This window comes from Myodes glareolus, chromosome 9, assembly GCF_982192425.1.
Source record: "Myodes glareolus chromosome 9, mMyoGla1.1, whole genome shotgun sequence".
Lineage (NCBI taxonomy): Eukaryota > Metazoa > Chordata > Mammalia > Rodentia > Cricetidae > Myodes > Myodes glareolus.
Window position 1 is genome coordinate 1,741,914 of NC_142034.1, and position 20,921 is coordinate 1,762,834.

General features: G+C 48.2%; 1 protein-coding gene across 1 annotated transcript in view; it reads left to right on the forward strand.

The window, feature by feature from the left end:
• The window catches only part of Nploc4 (NPL4 homolog, ubiquitin recognition factor), a 45,675-nt gene extending 25,942 nt beyond the window's left edge, over positions 1–19,733 (forward strand). The window contains exons 12-17 of the mRNA XM_048429437.3: positions 2,628–2,788; positions 11,321–11,392; positions 13,596–13,691; positions 14,690–14,806; positions 16,041–16,143; positions 17,576–19,733. Of these exons, the coding sequence (XP_048285394.1) occupies positions 2,628–2,788; positions 11,321–11,392; positions 13,596–13,691; positions 14,690–14,806; positions 16,041–16,143; positions 17,576–17,733 (707 nt within the window). The 3' untranslated portion in view covers positions 17,734–19,733. The remainder of the gene's footprint in view (positions 1–2,627; positions 2,789–11,320; positions 11,393–13,595; positions 13,692–14,689; positions 14,807–16,040; positions 16,144–17,575) is intronic.
• The last annotated feature ends 1,188 nt before the right edge of the window (positions 19,734–20,921 follow it).

Sequence of the window (20,921 nt, forward strand, 5' to 3'; positions counted from 1 at the left end):
ACAAAAATACTTCTTACTAGGGTAGGGGCATGGGAATTTTAGAAATATAGCAAATATGAAGACGCCTAAAAATAATAAGACAGAAAACATAGAAACTATTGGGAGGGCATTCCAGTGACTGAAATCATGAAACTGGCCCACATTTATTTTTACACAGCTTTTATACTCAACGTAAAGGATGGAGGGGGGATAACAAAAGACTTTAACATGATACAAAGGATAACTCACACAGTCAATGGCGTTATCACTCTGAGACATCTAATCATTAGCATTCTGTGGTCTAGATAGCACGCCCCTCCCCAGGTGACCTCATAGTTAAAAAAGGAGCAGAAGTACACGTGCATATCCTGACCACCTGTCAGGATGCATGGATTTATCTTAATGTTAAAAGAACCAAGCATCACATCCTGAGTTGGGGTGGGCAACTATGCTTGTCAGTCTCCAAATTATCTGACCCTCAGACAAGGTGGAAATGGGCCTGCATTTTTCAGCCTCCACGGTTAGTGCCTCTTGTGCTGGGCTGGTCTTCTGCAGGCTAAGCTCAGGCACCTTCTGGGTTCCAAGGCCTAGCCCCTTGCCTTTGCCCATGGGTCTTCCTAACTCCCTGTGGTTTTCCACAGCTTTTCTGGCTTGGCTGTGTATAGTGGTTTTGCTCAAGTGAATGCCAGGTTACATGTGAGGTTTTCATCGTTGGCTGTCGTGCGTGTTTGTTCTCCACTTGAGAAAGGAGTATTGTGTAGTTCAGGTTATTTTCAGGACTAACCGTGTGGACCAATACTACTCCCCTACCTCTCCCCCTTTTTTCTGATGTTAGAGATTGAACTCAGGGCCTCAAGCTTTCTGGATCTACTGAGCTGTATCCTGAACTCTTTTTGGAGGGGAGGATCTCATGTGGTCCAGGCTAGCCTTAAACTCCTGATCCTCTTGTGTCCATCTTACAAGTGCTGGAATTAGAAACATGCATCACCACGCCTGGTTTCCGATGCTTACTTTATACATACTGCTTCCCATTCTCTTCACACAAAGCTTTTCTTCCCCTCATGGCCTGTCTCACTGGAATGACTGATCTGAAAACCAGCCCCAGTGTGCAGTACCTGAGCAAGTAGTTGGACCTTGGATGACTTCTCTTGCATTCCTCCATCCTCGGTTCTCCGCATTCGAAGTCTTTTGTCTGCTATGAGACATGCTACACAGCTGGGCCTGGGTGTGCTGATGATGTGGAATGGCCTCGTTAGAACCGAAGAGAAAGTGCCAGGCTCTGATCAGGACACTGGGAACTGATTTCATTCAGCACTTTGAGCTGCAGTTGGCCTTCTGCATGTAATGATGGGTCGCTCAGGGGCCACCTTGTCTTTGGTTCCACTCTTTTTGATTGTTTCTCAGGTGTGGTTCAGATGCATTTGAAACCTAGAGGGTCTGACTCTCGTCTCTGATTTGTAACTGTTTTCAAGCTGAACCAGAGGTAGAGTTTTAACATCTCCATCGCTCAGAAAGAACAATGGACCCTGGAGTTGTCTGGTGTGTAGCCCCGAGTCGTGGAGAACATCTACCCATGCTATGCTTGTTCTGCCTTCACCCTCCTCATGTCAGGGCTCTCTCTGAAATAGCCATTTATACCCAATTTGTCCTTAATATTTTCGTAAAACCATATTAACATTTTATTATAAATTATAATGTAACAAATATAAATTTGTTAATTTGTATTTATTTTCTGTGTGTACCTTTTGTGTTTGTGGGCAGACATGTGTCATAGCTTGTGTGCTATGGAATGCATGCAGAGGTCAGAGGACCTCTTACAGGAGTTTTTTATTCCGTATTGTGGGTTTAGAGATCAAATTCGAGCAGACGATAGGCGTCCTTACTCACTGTCTCTCCAGTTCCCCCAATGTTAAGTCTTTGTGGATGGTGCTCGGGAAGAGGGATGTATACAGAGCAGTATATGTGTCACTAGTGTGCGGGACTGTTAAGAGACTGTTGGGGCTCATCATTACAGGTCTGGGCAGTGTCCCATATCATAGGAGATGCCTGGGTTCTGACTTGTAGGCCTGTAGAGTTCTGTGATCTGATTACTGCGTATATGGTCTGTGTGCTCGGATCAGTTTTCTTTTTTATTATTTAGAGACAGAGAATGTGGGGTGGGACTGGAGTGTGTGTGCATATAGGAGTGGAAGTCGGTTCTCTTTTCCTCGGTGGGTTGTAGCTGAGGTGACTGTGAACTTGCTGTGTAGCAGAGGATGACCCTGAACTTCTGATCCTCCTGCCTCTGCCTCCCAAGTGCTAGGATTCACCACTATGCCTGGTTTATCCCAGAGATTGAATGTAGGGCTTCGTGTATGCAAGACAAGAAGTGTGCAGCCCAGCCCCATAGAGTTTCTGTCTTGTTGCCTCCACACCTGTGCTCCAGCCTCCTTGCCTCCAGATCTCACTCAGGCTCCAGAGCTGGTGCGGTGCAGGACAATGTCCGTCTTCATCCTCTCATGGTCCAGTCTGAAAGTCTTTGTGCTCCAGACATCCTTCAGACTTCCCAGCAGAGTCTTGACTTTGCTTCCTACCAGCTGGAGGATAGGTGACGTGAAATGCTTCTGATTAACCTTGGTAGATTCTCTTAGAAGCTTTTTCTCTTACAGGTGGTCCAGACAACCAGGTTCACTTTGAAGGGTACCAGGTATCCAATCAGTGCATGGCACTGGTCCGCGATGAGTGTCTTCTACCTTGTAAGGATGCCCCTGAGCTCGGCTATGCCAAGGAGTCCAGCAGTGAGCAGTATGTTCCTGACGTGTTTTATAAGGTAAAAATACATGAGAACAAAAAAATACTGAATATATACAGGTTAATGTGAATTTGTCTTGGACTCTTATGATCTTGTTATACTTTGGAGTGATACCTGTGTGTCAGCCATTGTGGTTTGGAGCCCAGCTTATAGATGAAAGCGTCTGTCATATTTCTGGAGCTTATTGTTACTTATGCAGACTTTGATGGCCTTGTCTGGCGTAGTCAGAAAAGGGATCATATGTGTTTGGTTTGGTCATGTTATACCAAATCTTACCATTGCAGCCCACTTTTGCTTTGTAAAGACGAGAGGATTTGTACCATTGTTGGAATTCTGGCTGCTACAGCTTCTCAGTCTTGTGTCATGAAGCTTCCGAGTAAGAGAACAAATGGCAGTAGAAAGGAAACACCGAGTCCGAGGCTAACAAACGTCCAGCAGACACTGACTAAGGAGCCCTCTTAATGCAGGCAGCTGTAGGGTCAGCCAAAGTCCTGTATCTGTGCAGAGCCGTATCTTCCTTGAGTGAGGCATCCAAGTACCCACAGCGGTAACATCACCTCGGGTTTTGACATCAGTAGACACCAGCTGGGGAAGTCGATGAACTTGAGTCTTTCCTTCCCACTGCAGGCGCCCTGATACTGTGGGGTGGACATCAGGAAGCTCAGGAAGTAGCTGACTTCTCATCCTTAGGGGTTTTTACTCTTGGGCTGTTTGTTGTTCTCCCTCTCACAGAGTTGGAGGGAGCACCAAACACATCCTCAGACAAGAGAGCCTTAAAAATACTTTGAGACAACAACATGCTCGGATCTGAAATGGGGTGAGGGCAACCTCACTTACAAAGCCAGCTTTCCAGTGAGCTCAGATTTCACACAACACTTTACCAGTATAATGCACCTTATAGCTTGACAAGATAAGGTTGTTTCTGTTGTCCTTATCTAGAGTAGTTTGACTGACTTTCTCCCAGGGTTGGTTTTACTCGTGGTTCCTGTGTCCAGTCGTAATATTGCTGTGTGTTCTCTAGGACAACTCACAACTTTTCCTCCTCACAGGGACGAGTTCTCGCTGTCATGGTCCCTGCCTTGTTTGTTTATTTTAGATCTCTGTGTATTTTATTTTGCTTGGGGGGCAGAGTCTTCCTGTATAGCTTGTCAGTGTGTAGACCTGACAGGCCTCAAACCTGTGTAGATGTGGTTACCTCTTCTGCGTGCTGGAGTCACGAGGTGTGCACCACCTCACCTAGCAGTGTTTATATTTTGTCTGCAAGTATGACTGTACTACATGCACGCCTGCTACCCATAGAGGCCATAAGAGGCTGTTGCTTCCCCTGGAACACTTGAGTCACACATGGTCGTCACCTCTGTGTAGGTGCTGCAGACTGAACCTGGTCCTCAGGCAAATCAGCCAGTGCGCTTGACTGCTCTCCAGCCTTTTAAGATTTAATTAGCTGGGCAGTGGTGGCTCACACCTTTAATCCCAATACTCGGGGGACAGAGGCAGGTGAGTTTTAGGACAGCCAAAGCCACACAAAGAAGCCCTGTCTCAAAACAAACAAAGGGTAAAATTTTATCGACAGTGTTGTATAGACTGTCCACCGAGGTTTACTTTCTCCATTCTTGTTTGGTTTTATGTGGTGGCTGATGTTTCCCAAACAATGTCAAATGACTGTGTCCACCTCTGCCTGCCTGTTTTCTTTTTCTCTTTTGTTGAGGGGAGGGGTGGGAGCAGGGTCTCACTATGTCGCTGGCCCTAATTTATAGTTCTGCTGTCTCCGCCCTCTGTGTACAGGCTTTGTGAGCATGAGACAACACACCCAGCTTTTGTCTGGCTTTTGGGGTTTTTTTCGTTGTTGTTGTTTTCGTTTTGTTTTGTTTTGTTTTGTTTGATACAGGGTTTTTCTGTGGAGACCTGGCCGTCCTGGAAGTCACTATGTAGACCAGGCTGGCCTCAACTTACAATAGATCTATCTGCTGCCTCTGCCTTGCAAAGTCAAAGGCGTGCGCCATCATGCCCGCATTTGCCTTGATTTTCGTCTTAAATGACGTGCTTTCAGATTTCATCATTAGCTATGAGTTTGGTAAAGGTATTGGGTTTTTATTTTTAAAGTAAAACCAGATAGGAAACCTTTCTTTGTCTTTCTCTCTTTGACCGGATCCCTGGTATAACTGTTCCCTTTGTTTATCTGGTCTGTGGCAGGAGAGCATGCAGGAGTGCTGCAAGTGTGTGGCTCCTCAGGGTTGAGACACCCATTCGTCATGTGTTTACTTAAAAGCAGGAAAGAGCCAAGACACCTAAAGCTGGCAGAGGAGCTGGGAAACCATGTGTGCCGTAAGGAGCACAACGGAGGCGCATTGACTGTGTGGGCAGAAAGTTATCCCCCAAGGAATCAGGCTGTTGCTGCTTATTCCCAGCACTGAGAGGTGCGAGGTCTAGGCATTGTTTTGTTCTCTCAGCTGCCTGCACTCCTCACGAGGACCCCTGGCAAATGGCTGAGCATAGTCGTTGTGGACACTTGGTTTCTGCAGAAAAATGGGAAGAAGACATTTAGTGATAACTTTTTTAAAAGATGTATTTTAGTTTTTTTTGTGTGTGTGTGCCTGCATGTATGAATGTGCACCTCATGTGTGCAGTGCCCACGGGGTCTACATTGCATCCCATATAGCAAGTTAGAGGCAGTTGTGAACACCATGTTGGCACTGGAAACTGAACTTGAGTCCTCTGCAGGAACAGCAAGGGCTGTCAACTATTGAGCTATCTCTCTAACTCCAGTGACAACTCTTGCTTTTAGATTCTTTTTAATTTAAAAGAAAGAAAAGACTTGTCATTAGAATAAATGAGCACCTTTATTAACTGGTGACGAAATCCGAATATCAGTTTGGATTTTGCAAACTGGTCACATTTTGCAACTGTTATATAGACTTCTTCCAGTCGCTTGTCTGGGGAATACCTGGGCACACCAGCGCTGTGTGCAGAGTCTCAGAGTCATTGAGAGCACCGTGGTCTCCTGGACTGTGGAGACTTTTGTAGTAGAGAACCATGGCTTTGAACTGGATGGAGGATGCACAATTAATAAAAACCAAAGACAGAATTGGGGTTCAACTTGAAGGTCAGAAAAGCAAAGCAGTCAGCCACTGGTTCTTCCCTCTTCCTCAGTCTGAAATAGCGAACCTGCCTCCAAGAATCTCAGAATGAGACTGACAGAGAGCTGTCTCCTCCTGTTTTATAATCCTCTCTAGGGCTAGGATTAAAGGCCTGCACCACTGCCTGTTCTGTGAGGCTGACCAGCGGGGCTGTTTTACTCTCTGAACTTCAGGCAAGCTTTATTTATTAAAATACAAATGAAATGACACACAGGTGGAGTTCTGATAGACAGTGGTGGATCCGGGGAGGATCATTCCAGCCCAGGCAGTAGCCTGGTTCTAATATGGAGCACGATGAGCAGTGACTTGCATTGCTGGAGCAGAGACAGGGAGGGCTACATGCAGTGAGTGGTTTGGCCACTGAGAGGCTGACTAGAGCCGGGCGGTGGTGGCGCACACCTTTAATCCCAGCACTCGGGAGGCAGAGGCAGGCAGGTTTCTGTGAGTTCGAGGCCAGCCTGGTATACAGAATGAGTTCCAGGACTGGTTCCATAGCTACTGGGAAGCCCTGTCTCGAGGGGGACAGGGGGGCAGCAAAAGAAGAAGGTTGGCTGGTGGATTCAATGCCTGGTATGTAAGATCCTACAACTGGGAGTGGGTCAAGGAGGCAAGGCCTGAAATGACAAAGGAACACTTAGGAGCCAGGTCAGACTAGCAGCCTTAGGGGTACAGGAAGCAATCTGAATCTGTCAGGGCCTTGTTTAGATTTCCTGGGTCTCAGTGTACACAGTGAGAGGAGAGACAGAGTAGGAAGTCCTGAGACTTTCAGACCAGGCGTCAAGGGCACTGCTGCAGCCATGCAGTGTGTTACTGTGTCGTCCTGGTGGGATCACTGCCGTGGATATTGCTTAAGAGAATGAAGGTTTAAAACCAGGCATTGGACTCACAGTGTTGAGTTGTCCAGTGTCCTAGACAGCATGGTAGGAGAGAGTGGTGAAAACTGGGCCTCTGTTCAAGGACATAAAGGGGAGAGAGGGGAAGGAGACGGAAGTCAAACCTAGGGAGAGCTGTGGGAGGTCTGCGCTGTGTCTAGTGCCAGGAGACTGAGGAGCAGTGGGTCCTCACCAGACCGCTCTCAGGAGTCTGCCATTGGCTGGAGCTGTGCTTCAGGGGCACAGCAGAGGTGACCACATGAAAAAGTGGGAGTTTTGTCTGCATCCGGCTGGAACTGGTCGGGGAGGGGTGGAGTCGTGGGTAGGGAGCAAAGCAATCAGCACTGAGAGTGGAGAGCGGAGTGAGGAGTGAGGCTGGCCACAGAGAGGGGAGCATCAGGATGCGTACCTCGAATCTGCACAGCTGCACAGGGTGTATGAAGGGTGAGGAGCAGGCTACAGGATGGATCATCCTGGCCACGTTAACACATGAGACATTTTCATTAATACAAAAGACTACTTTTGTAAGTACATCTGCCTACGAAAACCAGGAATTACAAACTTAGAGGAAATCCACACACAGCTCCCGTCACAGGCCCCATCCCTCACACCCACAGCCATGACCGCGGTGGATTGACATCCCAGGAGGCTGCCCTCTTATTCATCTCGACACTGTTTGCTGAGCATCTTCAGCAGGTCATTCCTGGCTCTTTTCCTGCAGAGTTGGATGCTGTTTCTGCCCATGGTGGAACAGGCAGACAGGCACCCCAGAGTAAAGACACCAAGCAGGTCCACTTCTCCAGGGATGACGCTTGCATCCAGAGGGTCATCTTGTCATTGTGGTGGATGGTGGACTTGTCAGGCCACAGAAAGTGGTGTGGAGATGGTTTTAGGACATTCCTATTAGATGTCATTTAGAAGAAGCTTTGGCAGTCAAGTATCAGATTCTAGGGACCTTAATGAGAAGGGGCAGCAGAGCAGAGGGGTGGGACAAGGCCCATGCCTGGGCACAAGTTACACTGGATAGGCCTAGACAGTGGGGTTGAAGAAGAGGTCTTCGTTTGGTTCACTGTGGAGTTGGGGGCTCAGTAGATGCTGCAGATTTAGAGGCGTTGCAGAGACACAGTGAAAAGCAGAAGCAAGCCAGCTTCTTGGTGACCAGGGGTATTCTGGAACAGTGTACTGGGTCTGTTTATGAGGACGGTGAGACCAGGCACCAACATTTGCATTTTTGAAAATAGGATATTTCTATGTATCCTGAAACTCAGGATTCTCTTGCCTCAGCCTCCTGAATTAGGTGTGTACTCCCATGCCCAGCTGACACTGATGTCTGAAGCTGCACTGGGCTGGCATGGTATCCCCAGGCAGTTGCCAGTGAGGTTGGAAAACTCAGGCAAGAGATAGGGAAGGGCTGGTAATGGGAAGCTCAAGTTTGTCTGCATAGACGGTACATATTACAGTTCCCGAAGTGCAAGGGAAGCCCGAGGGGAGCGGTGGGCACCCGAGGACGCTGCCCTGTGCGAGCAGGTCCTGTCCTCAGAGGAGTGATGTGGGACTGTGCTGACGTCGTCGCTTCCAAGAGTGGGTAGAAGAGAGGACATCTAATCCATGAGCTCCGTCCCGAGGCCGGGTGTGGAAGTTGTTGTGGCACCCCAGGAGCAGTGCTCACAGAGACCCGCCTGCCTCTGCCTCCCAAGTGCTGGGATTAAAGGTGGGTGCCACCACTGCCTCTTGTGAGACCCTATCTTTAAAAAAAAAAAGTTAAAAATCTGTGTCGTTATCTGTTAGAAATAAAATTGTTTTGTTGTAGTGTTTGGTTTTAAAACACATCTCACTATGTAGCCCAGGTTAGCTGGCCCTGAGCTCTGGGTCCTCTTGCCTTTCCAAGTGCTGGGGATTTCATGCTTGCTACACTATGTCCAGCTCCAGATCCTAGGAGGAGCTCTAGATACAGATGAGCGTGCTCTGTAGTATCCCTCTGGCTCTGCTGCCTGCTACACCTTGGGTTGACCAGTTGTTGACACTGTTGCCTCTCACGCCCTGGGTACAAGGACAGTGCCTGTGGCATGTGCAGTTGGAGCCAGGCAGACCAGGCCATGCAGGGTCGACCTTGGCAAGTACCGGAGAAGTACCAGCTGTTGCATCTGGTGCCATCCTGCAGATGTTCTTTGGATGGGTCTTCCCTGTCCCACAAGAGATCAGCACTACTGGTGATGTCCTACCATTGTTAATGGAGCAGCAACACGCTAGGGTTCATCCAACTTCTCTAGTCTGCGAGTCACTCACCGGCCACAAAGCCTGTGTTGACTGGGGACAACAGAGACGGCAGTCTGTGCTGCTTCTTCATGGCAAGACCATGGTGCCAGTGCTTCCAGACGTGGCAGCTGTCACACTTAGAATAGGATATCTTCCTTTTAGTGTATTCTGCCTGACGTTTGCTGAAACCCATAAAAGTAAATGCCTTTAAGATGGTGTGTAGGGCTAGGGATTGGCTGTGGGCAGAAGTGGAAGTTAGCTGGCCTCCCTTGGGGAAATGGGGCTGCAACACCTTTATTTCCGTGGTGAGCAGGAAAGGTCCGGTTGGGTAGTTAATCTGGACAAGAATAGCATAACACAAAGAAAGGGTGGGGGCCGGGACAAGAGAATTCCCTGGAGGGGAAGATTAAAGTGAACAGGTGCCGGGAAATGTTTCTGCATATTAGAGCTTAATTAGATTTGAAGATGAATTCCAGATGGGCTCATTACGTGTGAGTTGTGCAGGTTGTTTCTTGTAGGGGCAAGCGTGTATTTTTGGAAATGGTGATTTAGTTTGATTGGGTTTGATTCCTGCCCTGTCTCCATCAAGAAACTGTCTCTGCAGAGGCCTGTGATCCCTCAGACCAGCCACATCTGTGGAACCACTGTCATAACATGGAGGCCATCCTGACCCTGTGGTCACATGTATGGGGAAGGACAAGGACAAGTAACCCTTCCCCTGGTCAGTGGAACATAGTAGGTAACACAGGAGCATGCTATCTGCTTCTTTGTCATAAAGGTGGGATTGAACCCACACTTCTACATAGGTCTAAATAGATCTACATAGATAAACATAAGTCTACATAGATAGACAGCCTTGGCCAGTTTCCTGAGGAGGCAGATGGGAAGTCTTTGTTGGAGCCTCTGTAGGTGACAGACAGGAAACAGGACTGGTGTGGGGCCAGTGATGTCCTAGTAGGATGATGAGGTTGACTTAGCTCGAGCAGCTTTCTGTGATTGTCTAAGAAGACAGCCTGGCTCTCTGAGGCTCCCCGACAGGTGTGGTGTGCTGGGAGTGGCCTCATGGAACACCTTGGAAACACATGGTTGGCAAACAGTCTGGGTCTGCGGGCTTCAATAAACAAACTTTTATGTAAGGACTTATAATTAGAAATTATGGGCACATAATTTATATACATGAACGACTCATAATGTTAGGTGGTGGTTTAGATAGAAACTGACTCCTCTTGTAGGATTTTTAATAAAAAGCATCAGTCCTTAGGAATTCATTTCTAGAGCTCTGTTTGAACTCAGCATTTTTGACATAAATCAGATCTAATTGTCATTTTATGATTAATGAACATATGTTGACCATTTTTCCCCATAATTAAACTTTATGTTCTATGCATCTGACAAAGCAAAACAGGTTTAGACTTTGACATATTGGTGGTGGTTGTGTGTGTGTGTGTTTGTGTGTGTGTACACCTTTTTGTACATGTCTTTATTTTGTGTGTACACTAAATTTTTTACAAAGTCCTGTTTTCAGAAGTGTAAGTTTTTTAATATTTAATTTAATTTATTTATAATTTTTCAAAACGGCGTTTTTCTGGGTAGCTCTTTTTTGTAAACCAGGATGGCCTCAAATCTGCCTGCGTCTGCCTCCCAAATGCTGGGATTAAAGGTGTAAGTGACTGTGAAGGACACAAGTCCAGCCTTAAAAAAGTTCAGGCTGTTTTCACCACTCCCCTGTCTGTGGTGCCCGGTTAAGCTGGGGTGGGTGTGTAGTGAATTCCCTCTTACGTGGTGCCCCAGGAACTGGCCATAATCAAGAGTTCTAAGGAACAGTGAGACAATACAAGGAAATAGTTGCAAAAATACATAGATTTTCCTTCTGCTTTTCATTTACGCATTTCCACAAAATGATGACCTTTTCCTTGTCTTGTGGGCAGGTCTCTAGTCCTGCACTCACTTATGTGAACCAGGCTGGCCTCGAACTCACAGAGGTTTTCTTACCAGGATTAAAGGTGTGTGCTACCGTGCCTGACTGAATCATAATTTTCTAAAAGAGCCAGGCATAGAGTTACTCACCTGTAATTCCAGCCCTGGCAAGACAGAGTCAGGATTGCTACAAGTTCAATGCCAACCTGGTCCACATAGTAAATTCCATTCAAGTCAGTCTGAGATGCTGTTATAAAAATAATAATAAAATAATTTAATAATAATTAAAAAGTTGAAATACTGGTGTGAAAAAGAATAATGTCACTGTTGACCTTCACTGACCTGGTGTTGACCTCTGATTGTTTTAGGACATAGACAAGTTTGGCAATGAGATCACCCAGCTGGCTCGTCCCCTGCCTGTGGAGTATCTGATCATAGATGTGAGTACTCTTCTGTGCTCACACTCATTCTCTGGTACCATAGCCCCTTGAAGACCAGGACTCCTGGGTGGTGCCCCTGGAGAGAGGAAGCCAGGGAGGTTTGAACCAACATGCTGTCCCACGGATTGTTTCTTGATTATCAGTGAACTTCAGGATTGACTTTCTTCCTGTTGAAATGCTAACCAGGGACGCCTGCCTCCAGCTCCACCTCCACCTCGTGACCTCTGGGGTGCAGTGATTCATGGGGCTGAAGAGTTCTGTGTATCTAGACTGGTAACTGCCAGCTGCCCAGGAGGTAACAGCTGTTGCCCTGTCTGACACAGAAGTAGTACTCCTGGGGCCACTCCGTCCTGAGTGCCTTAGTGTCTGTGAGTAGTGGGCACCAGGGCCCTGAGGGCTGCAGGGCCAGGCCTGCTGACTTCCAGTGGCTAGAGTAGCATGGCTGCCAGTGTCAGGCTGGGGGCTAGACTTAGGATGGGTGTATGACTCAGGCGTTTGGAGTGGAGAGTCCCCCTGAGCCTAAACCATAGATGTTCCATTTCAGTTGACAGCCCCTGAGAACATATTTATTCCCTAGGCCGTAAAGGCCTCTGTTTTTATACTACCTGGGGTGTAATTAAGATGAAAACAGATTGATGGAAGAGTCAGTGTGATTTAGGATGAGCTTCCTAAGCCCTCCCCCCTCCCAGCTCCTCCTCACACCTTTCAGCAGCACTCTGCAGGGGTGTTCTTAAGCACATAAAGAGGAACTGGACTCCTTGGAGCCCCCACAGACTTTGATTGTGTTGCTGTCCCGGTCTCCTACAAGGTTAAATAAGGTTAAATACCCCTCACCCTTAGAGATTTGAGTGCGTAGCCTTGTGTTTACTAGGCAAGCACACGGTTACATCCCCATCCCTTTTTGTTTAAGGTTTTTTTTTGTTTGTTTGTTTGTTTGTTTGTTTGTTTTTTGAGATAGGCTCTCCTTAGTTGCCCAGCAGCCCTCAAACTCAGAATCTCCTGCTTTGGCCTCTTGAATAACTAGGTTACAGGTGTGTACCACAAATAACTCTGGATTACTGGTAAACACTAGCAAATGTTTCGCAGCCATCCTCCCACTCCTGTTTGTGCCAACCCAGAAGGGGCTTTTGCTTACAACTTGTCTCAGTTCAGACGTAGTTGGAACTGTGTTCTCAGTTACGTACTCAGTGCTTTGTGTGGGGGCCACTCCCGTCCTCTGTCTCAGAGAGTAACCTGAGGCCGCAGAGCCAGCATGTGGCCTCGCTGCTGCAGACCCTTGTCTGTGAGGACCGGCCGTCTCTGAGCACCAGCTTGTCCTTACAGCTGCCATTGGCACAGCGGAGTCCAGAAATAGCCTTTGCTGATGTAGGAAACATATTACAGCGGCCAGAGCAACATTTCGTTCTTCAGAAATAGTCCCATGGTAGTTAGAATAGCTATTCTATATCTGGAGGGGCGTGACCTGATGATGCTGGTGTCACATGCAGAGAGAAGTATGTCAGACAGAAGTGTTGGTCACTTGCACTTAGGTGCTTTTGTGGGAATGGGTCCTCTGCCAAGGGGACTAAAGCCTGTGTTTGTATTGATTACTGCACATTCACAGTGACCCTGGGGCTTCTGTTGATTATGTGTTAGATTTAAAATGCCCTCTGCATGGAGGGAAGAACTGGCTTACCTCTGGTAGAAAGTCTTGACTTAGGCTCACTCACCCTGCGAGTGACTCTCAGCCCCGTCTGCGAAGACTGTGGGTGCCCTGAAATGGCCTCTCAGAGACTCCTGGAGGTAATTGGTGTTTCTCAGGCCCACACTGACTGACTCTACACTTGCCGCCAAGCCTAGTGTTGAGAATTTTATGCCGTTAGTCTGCCTCTTGCCTTCTCCGTTCCTTTCTGTAGTTCCCCAACTTGGCCAGGATGAACTGGCCTTGTAGCAAAGTGAGCACAGCAGCAGAACCCCCAGTGGTCCTGATGCTGCAGTTAGGTGCTGTGTCAGCCACTGAACAGGCCAGGGCTGCTCAGACGTTAGACTTCTAAGATGCAAACATTCTTTAGTTTGTTTCCTGGAGTCTGGGTTTCATTATTTGAGGATCACACAGTTTTCTGTTCCCTTCAGCACACAGCTTGTAGGTTCAGGTGGCTGCCTGTGCCTGTCCTCTGTCTGGATCCTATCACAGTGTTGTTGTTGTTGCTGCTGTTTTCTTTAGATCACAACCACCTTCCCTAAGGATCCAGTTTACACTTTTTCTATTTCGCAAAATCCGTTTCCTATTGAAAACCGGGATGTGCTGGGTGAGACACAGGTAAGCCCTTTGTTTCATAGACAAAATTTAAAGCAATGTCTAATTGTTTATCTAACATTGATTTTATTTTTCCCAAAAAGTACCTTTTTCATACTTCCTTGATTCATTATCGGACAAGCCCTGTTTTAGGTATTGGTCACTTGATGCCCGTTTTTCACCAGGCGATAGATAACATGCTTAAATCTCCAAAGCCCTTGGCCTACAGGCTTGCCAGAAATCCACTCTCGCTTGGTTTTGTAATGTTTCCGATATTATTCTTCATTTTCTGTTGTCTGCCAAGCTTTCTTTGTGTGTTATTGTCCTGTACAGTAGAGCAGTGCAGACAGTCTTACTTCCTGTTGCTCTGCCCTGCCTTTGCTCTGCCTTGGGCTTGTGAGGGCCCATCGGCCAGACCTGAGCTGCCGTTACTGCCTTGTGCAGACAGTCTGTGCACGTAGCTGTTTATTTCAGAACAGGAGCTGGGTGAGGAACAGCCATGACATCTGTTGTTGGTGTGGCTCCTTGGAGCCTGTTTGTCCAGGGATGTCAGATGTTTGTGGGACAGTGTCAGTCACTTGGCCGACCTTTGAGATGTCCATGGTGATAAACTTAAATGTGTCTGGTTGTGAAAACACCCTCGCCAGGTGTGATGGCACAGGCCTTTAATCCCAGCACTCAGGAGACAGAGGCAGGCCGATCTCTGTGAGTTCAAGACCAGCGTGGTACATATAGTTCCAAGACACCTAGGGGTAGGTAAAGGGATGTTTTCTGTTTATCTGACCAGTGTCTTGGATCTGGGTCAGGCATACAGAAGGCTTCCCCTGGGCTGGAGCGCCACACTAGCCCTGTAGCTCGCTGTGCCTTTTCTGGACTCCATGGTGGCTGCTGAAGCAGGATGATGTATCCCTGCTATTTAATGAGCTGTGTTTAGTAGGAGCTGTCCCCTTTTCCTGGTTTAGTGCTGGGGATTTGTGAGAAAACATTGATTTCCCACCCTTCTTTCTTGACCTTTTCCTTAGGACTTTCATAGTTTGGCCACCTACTTGTCCCAGAATACCTCATCCGTGTTCTTGGATACCATCTCTGACTTCCACCTCCTGCTGTTTCTGGTCACCAATGAAGTCATGCCACTGCAGGTACCAGCTCTCCTTCCTCAGATCCCAAGTCCTGGGGTGAAGCTTGTTGTCAGGAGATAGCTGCCCTGCCCGATGCCCTTCACATGGGAACGTCACTGTTGATGGTGAAGAGAGTTTGGTTATTGAGCTTTACCTGAGGAGCAGATGGGGAGTGAGCTGTGTCCTCGAGCCTGGAGCCTTAGGGATCCCACAGTTCAGACGCCCCTGTTGCACAGCCTCAGAGCCAATGCCTTTGCTGTTTCCTGATGCCGCCTCTCCTTGTGAGCCAGTACTGTTGATGGCTGAGCCCAGAAGGATTGGCCAGTTTCCAGGTCCTGCACACACCATTGCACAGTTGGCATTTTTAAGATACACCATAAGGGGAAATAGATGAATGTTTTGCAGATGGTAGATGTTCTCTAACAGGGCAGGGCAGCAGGCCCCACCAGGAAGCCTGTGTGTGCCTTGGGCATCCACAGCATGAGTGCCCTTTTTTCATGGCCTGTCTTTCCTCGAGATCCATAGAAATGCCAGGGAGATAAGAACCAGTCTTTCTGAACTTGATGACACTAAGTCAACCTTTTCCCTGAGGTTGACAAAAAAGAAGGCTCACTTTCAGGGTATTCTGTTCAGCAGCTTGTGATTGTACTTCTGTCTTGCTGAGTTTATATATATTCTCACGCACTGTGTGTGTGTGTGTGTGTGTGTGTGTGTGTGTGTGTGTGTGTGTGTGTGTATTAGTATATACACATTAACATGTCCCACACCCAGCGTGGTGCTCTGTCTGAGGGACTCTGTTTTCTGAGTTCAGGGTAAGCCCTCCATCTAGACACAAGGTGGCAAAGGTCTGTCTGCATCAGGTCCACCTTTGCGTCCAGCATGGCTGTTTTTGCCATTACCTGATAGAAAACATTTTTGAGAGGTGCTGAGAGCCTTATTGTAGAGACCTTTCTCTGTATGTTGACCCCAAAGGCTATAGATGCTTGCAGGCACGGTGGGGAGGACAGGTCTTACAGACTTGGGCCCCTATTCAACTCTGTCTTTATGCTGGGGATGAACCCAGTTCTTTGCACAGTGGGCAAACACTCTGCCCTAGATTAGATCCCAGGTAGAGCTAATGTATCTTGCATTTTGCAGTGACAGCCTGAGTTTTTTTTCAATTATTTTAAAAGTTGTTATTGATATCAAGGGAAAAAAAGATAGCATCTTTTCCCCTCAATCAACAAAATGGAACCTTCTTTGTGGCGTCCTGCAGGACAGCATCAGCCTGCTGCTAGAAGCTGTGAGGACCAGAAACGAGGAGCTAGCACAGACATGGAAAAAGTCTGAACAGTGGGCCACCATTGAGCAGCTGTGCAGTAAGTGTCCCCTGTCCCCAGTGTGAGACATGAGCCCTACCCAGGTACCTCCTTGGAAGGCTTGGGCAAAGGGACAAACCCGGTGGCCTTTCTGACTGGGTATACCCCAGCTATAATCCTTGAGTTTGCAGAGTTTTAAGCTGCATGTTGTATGTCCCAGATAGACCCTTGAAATATCTGAAGATATTGTGAGCAGTGTGGGGTCGCCATGATGTGACAAGTGCCCGTGCTGCAGTGACAGGCTGTGTAAACCTGAGTGATCTAACAACATGGTGCTGACGTGAAGGTGGATAGGCTGGATAGAGCGCAGGCTGGAGAGAAGGGTGGAGGGGGTGGAGACCTACACTTAAATCTTAAAAGATCTTGGAGTAGGCAAAGGTTCTTTTAGACAGGATTCAGAAATTTCAGGTCAGGCAGAGACAAACACTAACCCCAAGTCTGGCAAATGAGCCAGTGGTGGCCACACCTGTAAAGCCCAGCACTTAGAGCACTGGGCTATGCACTGAGTTCAGGGCTGGCTGCTGCTGTTGCTTGTTGGCATAGTGCTTGCCCAAGCAACAAAAGAAAATTATTTAAGTTTAAAATTAAACAGTTGTATTATTTGAAGGAGACTGTTGGCAGCCTGAAAAGGCACCAACAGGGAGACAGTGTTTGGAACACAGATGACGGGTCCCTCCCACCTAGAGGAGTAAGAACTGCCAGCAGTCAGGAGCTTAAGAAAGGGCTCGTTAACACATTCTGCAGAAGAAGACGTAGGAATGTACTATGATTCCTCATCAAGGAAATTTCAGTGAAAACTTGGGCTGCTACGACATCAGAGTAGCTAAAATGAAAAAAAACAAACAAAAACCCCAAAACAACAAAAAAACAAACAAAAACCAAAAAAACTTGGACAGTATCAGGCACTGTTGAGAACATAGGGCAGATAAGACCTGAACTCTACTTGGGAGTGAGTTTGAATATCTTAGGAAATGCTACAGAACCGGAGGTGGTGACACACACCTTTAAGCCAGCACTTGGGAAGCACAGGCAGGCGGATCTCTGTGAGTTTGAGGCCAGCCTGATCTACAAAAATGAGTTTAAAGACAGCCAGGACTATTACACAGAGAAACCCTGTTTGGAAAAATTAAAAAAAGGAATGCTGTAGATATTTGGCCATCTTCCTGCTGGACCTTTACCAGGAGAGAGGAAGATACAAGTCCACAAAGAGTTTATGTGTAAGAATGAAACTACCCAGATGCCCACCACAGGGGTTTGATGGTTCTATCTAGCAACAAGGGAGCAAGTGTCTAGTGCAGAGCAGGGGTTTGCCACCTGGAACCAGAGCAGTTGATGTGCTAACAGTTTGGATCTGTGAGCCCCCCTGCCCGTGCCGTAGAGCCCTGTCTCACGGTGCACAAGTGATGAGTTCTCCCTGCTCTTTACCCTGCAGGCACAGTTGGTGTGCAGCTCCCAGGCCTCCAGGAATTTGGTGCAGTTGGGGGCTCTGCACGTGCTGCTACCTCTGCCATGTGGGCCTGTCAACATTGCACCTTCATGAACCAGCCTGGCACTGGCCACTGCGAAATGTGCAGCCTCCCCAGGACCTAGGGCTCTGGCCCTCTGCTGAGCAGGACTGGGCCAGCCCAGCCCTCTCTGAAGCCTGGAGCGCCACATGTTTCCTCTAAGGCCTGAAGCAGTGGAGCCAGCTACCCCGGCATTCCGGATATATACTGAGGCTTCTCAGTGTGGATCTTGAAGAGAAAGAGCCCCAGCTGCTATGCTGGGGTTGAACAGAACCTCCAAACTGGAAGGGCAGAGCAGCCCTGCCCTGCCCAAGAGCACCCCACATGCCTCACCTAGTTAGTAGCTCCCTACTGTATTGGAAGGACTGAGCGCCTCCAAACAATCACCCGAAATTGGGGGGTGCACAGAGAGGTTACTGCTGTTGCCCCGCTCTCTTTCCTTTCTCTATGCTTTTTGTTTTCTGCCTCCCACCTTCTCCCCAGTTTTTGGATGGATGCTCCTGGCTCTCTGTTCCCTCCCGTTGGGAGCATGTGTGGCTAGGTGTGGCCTTGGTGTGACCCGCAGTGACCTGCACCCCCGCCCTTGCCTGAAATCAGTTATCAATAATTCCTGCCCAGAAAACTTTTATTTATTGTTTTTAAGATAAAACTGCACAGACAGGAGCGAGAGCGACTTAATTCTGCTTTCTTTCCTCCTTGAGTGCAGCCCCTCTGGGTGTTCAGGTGGTTATTGGGCAGGGGCCACCATCAGTTCTCCTGAAGCAAACCTCAGTGCCTGAGACTTTCCTACCGTGCCACAGGATGCTGGCAGCTGGTAGCCTGGGTGGTTTAGCCGAGCAGCAGTGGCTCTTGCCTGGCAGTCAGCCCCTTTGAGTCTATGGGCCAGCCCTGGGATTGTGGTCCCCTCCCCCAGCACTGTTCCTTTATCCAAGGCCTTGCACAGTGCTGTGGCAGTTGAGACAGCCACCGTGAGGCCTGGGCAAATGTGGGCAATTAAAGATGGTCTCTGAGTGTCCTTGTGGCTCTGTTGTGACAGCCTTTACCCAGGTAAGACATGGATATCTTGATGCCTCTTTGCCTTAATGAGAGCTAAGTCAGCTATCCTTCACCCTGGGAAGGGCTATGCCAACCACAGACTGCTGGGGGCCATATGTATCCGTCTAGTGGAGCACACCCATGCTGCCTTCCACATCCTTGGCCTTGCAGGCAGCACACTGATCTGGTCTGCTAGGTTTTCATGTGGCAGGGCTGGGGTTAGCATCCCTAGTTTCACCTGGCAGGCGATCTGTCGTCAGAGGCCCTGGGGCTATGGACCCATTGAATTTGGTTTAGCATTGATAGGATCATCCTGGAGAGTCGGGAGGCTATCTCCCTCCCTCCTGGTGGTCTCCCTGGATAGGGCTTCACATTTCTGTCTTTCCTGGTCCTTGAGATCTGGTAGACTGGACGTCCTGGCACAGCTGTGTCCCCATGCCAACTGTACTAGCACCGTTCCTCACGCTGGGCAGGTGCTAGGCAGCACAAACCCTGGAGACCTTGCCACTCTTCCCACACTCATCTTTGTCTACAAAGTCATTTACTTTTTCTCATGCTCTGACATCCACATAATTCTTGTTTTCTCTGTCTTTCAGCTAAAGAAATTGTTGTAATTTCTCTGCTTATGGTTTTGAGTTAACTCTTTGTTCAGTAATGCACTTTATTTTATTGTCCAAAGAGAGTCAAGCTAATGCTACCAGCTTGGTGTGAGCCCTACAGAAGGTTCAGGCCTGAGCAGCTCAGCTACCTCCTCCTACATGGAGGTGGCCCCAGTCCCACCTCTAATCCCTCTGCCATCAGGCATTATGACCCAGAAAGGGGTGCCTGTGGGTATACCTACCCAGGTGAACCCATTGGCTGCCATGGTCTTCTTCAGGCTCAGAGATGGGGCCTAGCCCTGGCGTTGCTCTGACCAGCCTGTTCCTGGGCCATGGGTGCTCCCACTTCGGCTCTGTTTTGGGCTCTTAGGTGTGCATTGGCTGGGTGTGAACTAGCATTTCTTTGACCCTAGCCCTGCAGTGGAACCTAATAAAAGCGCCTGAAGCGATAGCCCTGCTCCCAGTGCATTGTTCCTGTGCCCAGAACCATTATCCACCAGTTGTGTCTTGTATGTGTGTGTGTGCGTGTGTGCTGCACTGACACTGCAGAAGGTAAGGCTGAGGATGCTTCAACTCTGCAGGAGACTCAGATGCTGCAGAAGACAACTTCATCCCTCCAGGCCTTTCCAGCCAAGGTGTCTTCAGAGCAGCCTGGGGACAGGGTTCAAAAATCAGTTCTAAAGGCCACTTAGAATTGGTTCAGTAGGTCGGGGTTAAGGCTGTAGTTTGGTTTTTTGTTTGTTTGTTTGTTTCTCGTTTTTTATTTTTTAATTTACAGCTGGGCATGGTGTGAATGTCTTTAATTCCAGCACTTTGGAGGCAAAGACAGGCCAGGACCACACAATGAGAGTGTCTCCCAAAAAATTAGTTTATCGTGGTGTTTTGGGTTTGTTTTGTTTTGTTTTGTTTTGGGCTTTTTCAAGACAGGCTTTCTCTGTGTACCCCTAGCTGTTCTGGAACTTGCTCTATAGATCAGGCTGACCTCAGAACCCAGAGATCCACCTACCTCCTGAGTGCTGGAAATAAAGGTGTGTGCTACCACCACCCAGTTTATTGTTTTTATTGTGTTCTTGTGCACATGAATAGAAAAACTAGTAGTGGATGTGGGAGCTGTAAATCAAACTTGTGTCCTCTGCAAAAGCAGCGTGTGCTCTTAGCTGGATCACGTTCCAGCCTCAGGACGGTGTTCTAACAGCAGTGCTAGGACTGAACAGTGTCCCCGCCCACCAGACATTTCTTTTGTGCCTGGTTATGCCCCCAGACACCTTTGCTCCTAGGTTTGGCCACTGAAGCTTTCAGGTGAGCATTATTTTAAGAGACATGTCATCATTTTAAGAGAGCATTATGTTATTTCCTGAGCCGACCCCACATTGAACTCGAGCAATCCTGCCTCAGCCTCCGCGGGGCTGTCACTATTGGAGCATAGGCAGCGGCAGCCTAGTTCCTGGAGGAGTGGGGAGTACCTGATCTTCCACTTCTCATCTCTGCCTGCTCCCCTGAAGAGCAGCAGGTGGAACTGTCATCGAAGAAAATGGAAAGCCTCCTTAGACCTTGCGCGCAGCATTCTCTGCCAATTCAGAATCCCTTTGCAAAGGCGCTTCTGGCTGGCTGGCCCGGAGTCCCTTTTACCCTGATCACG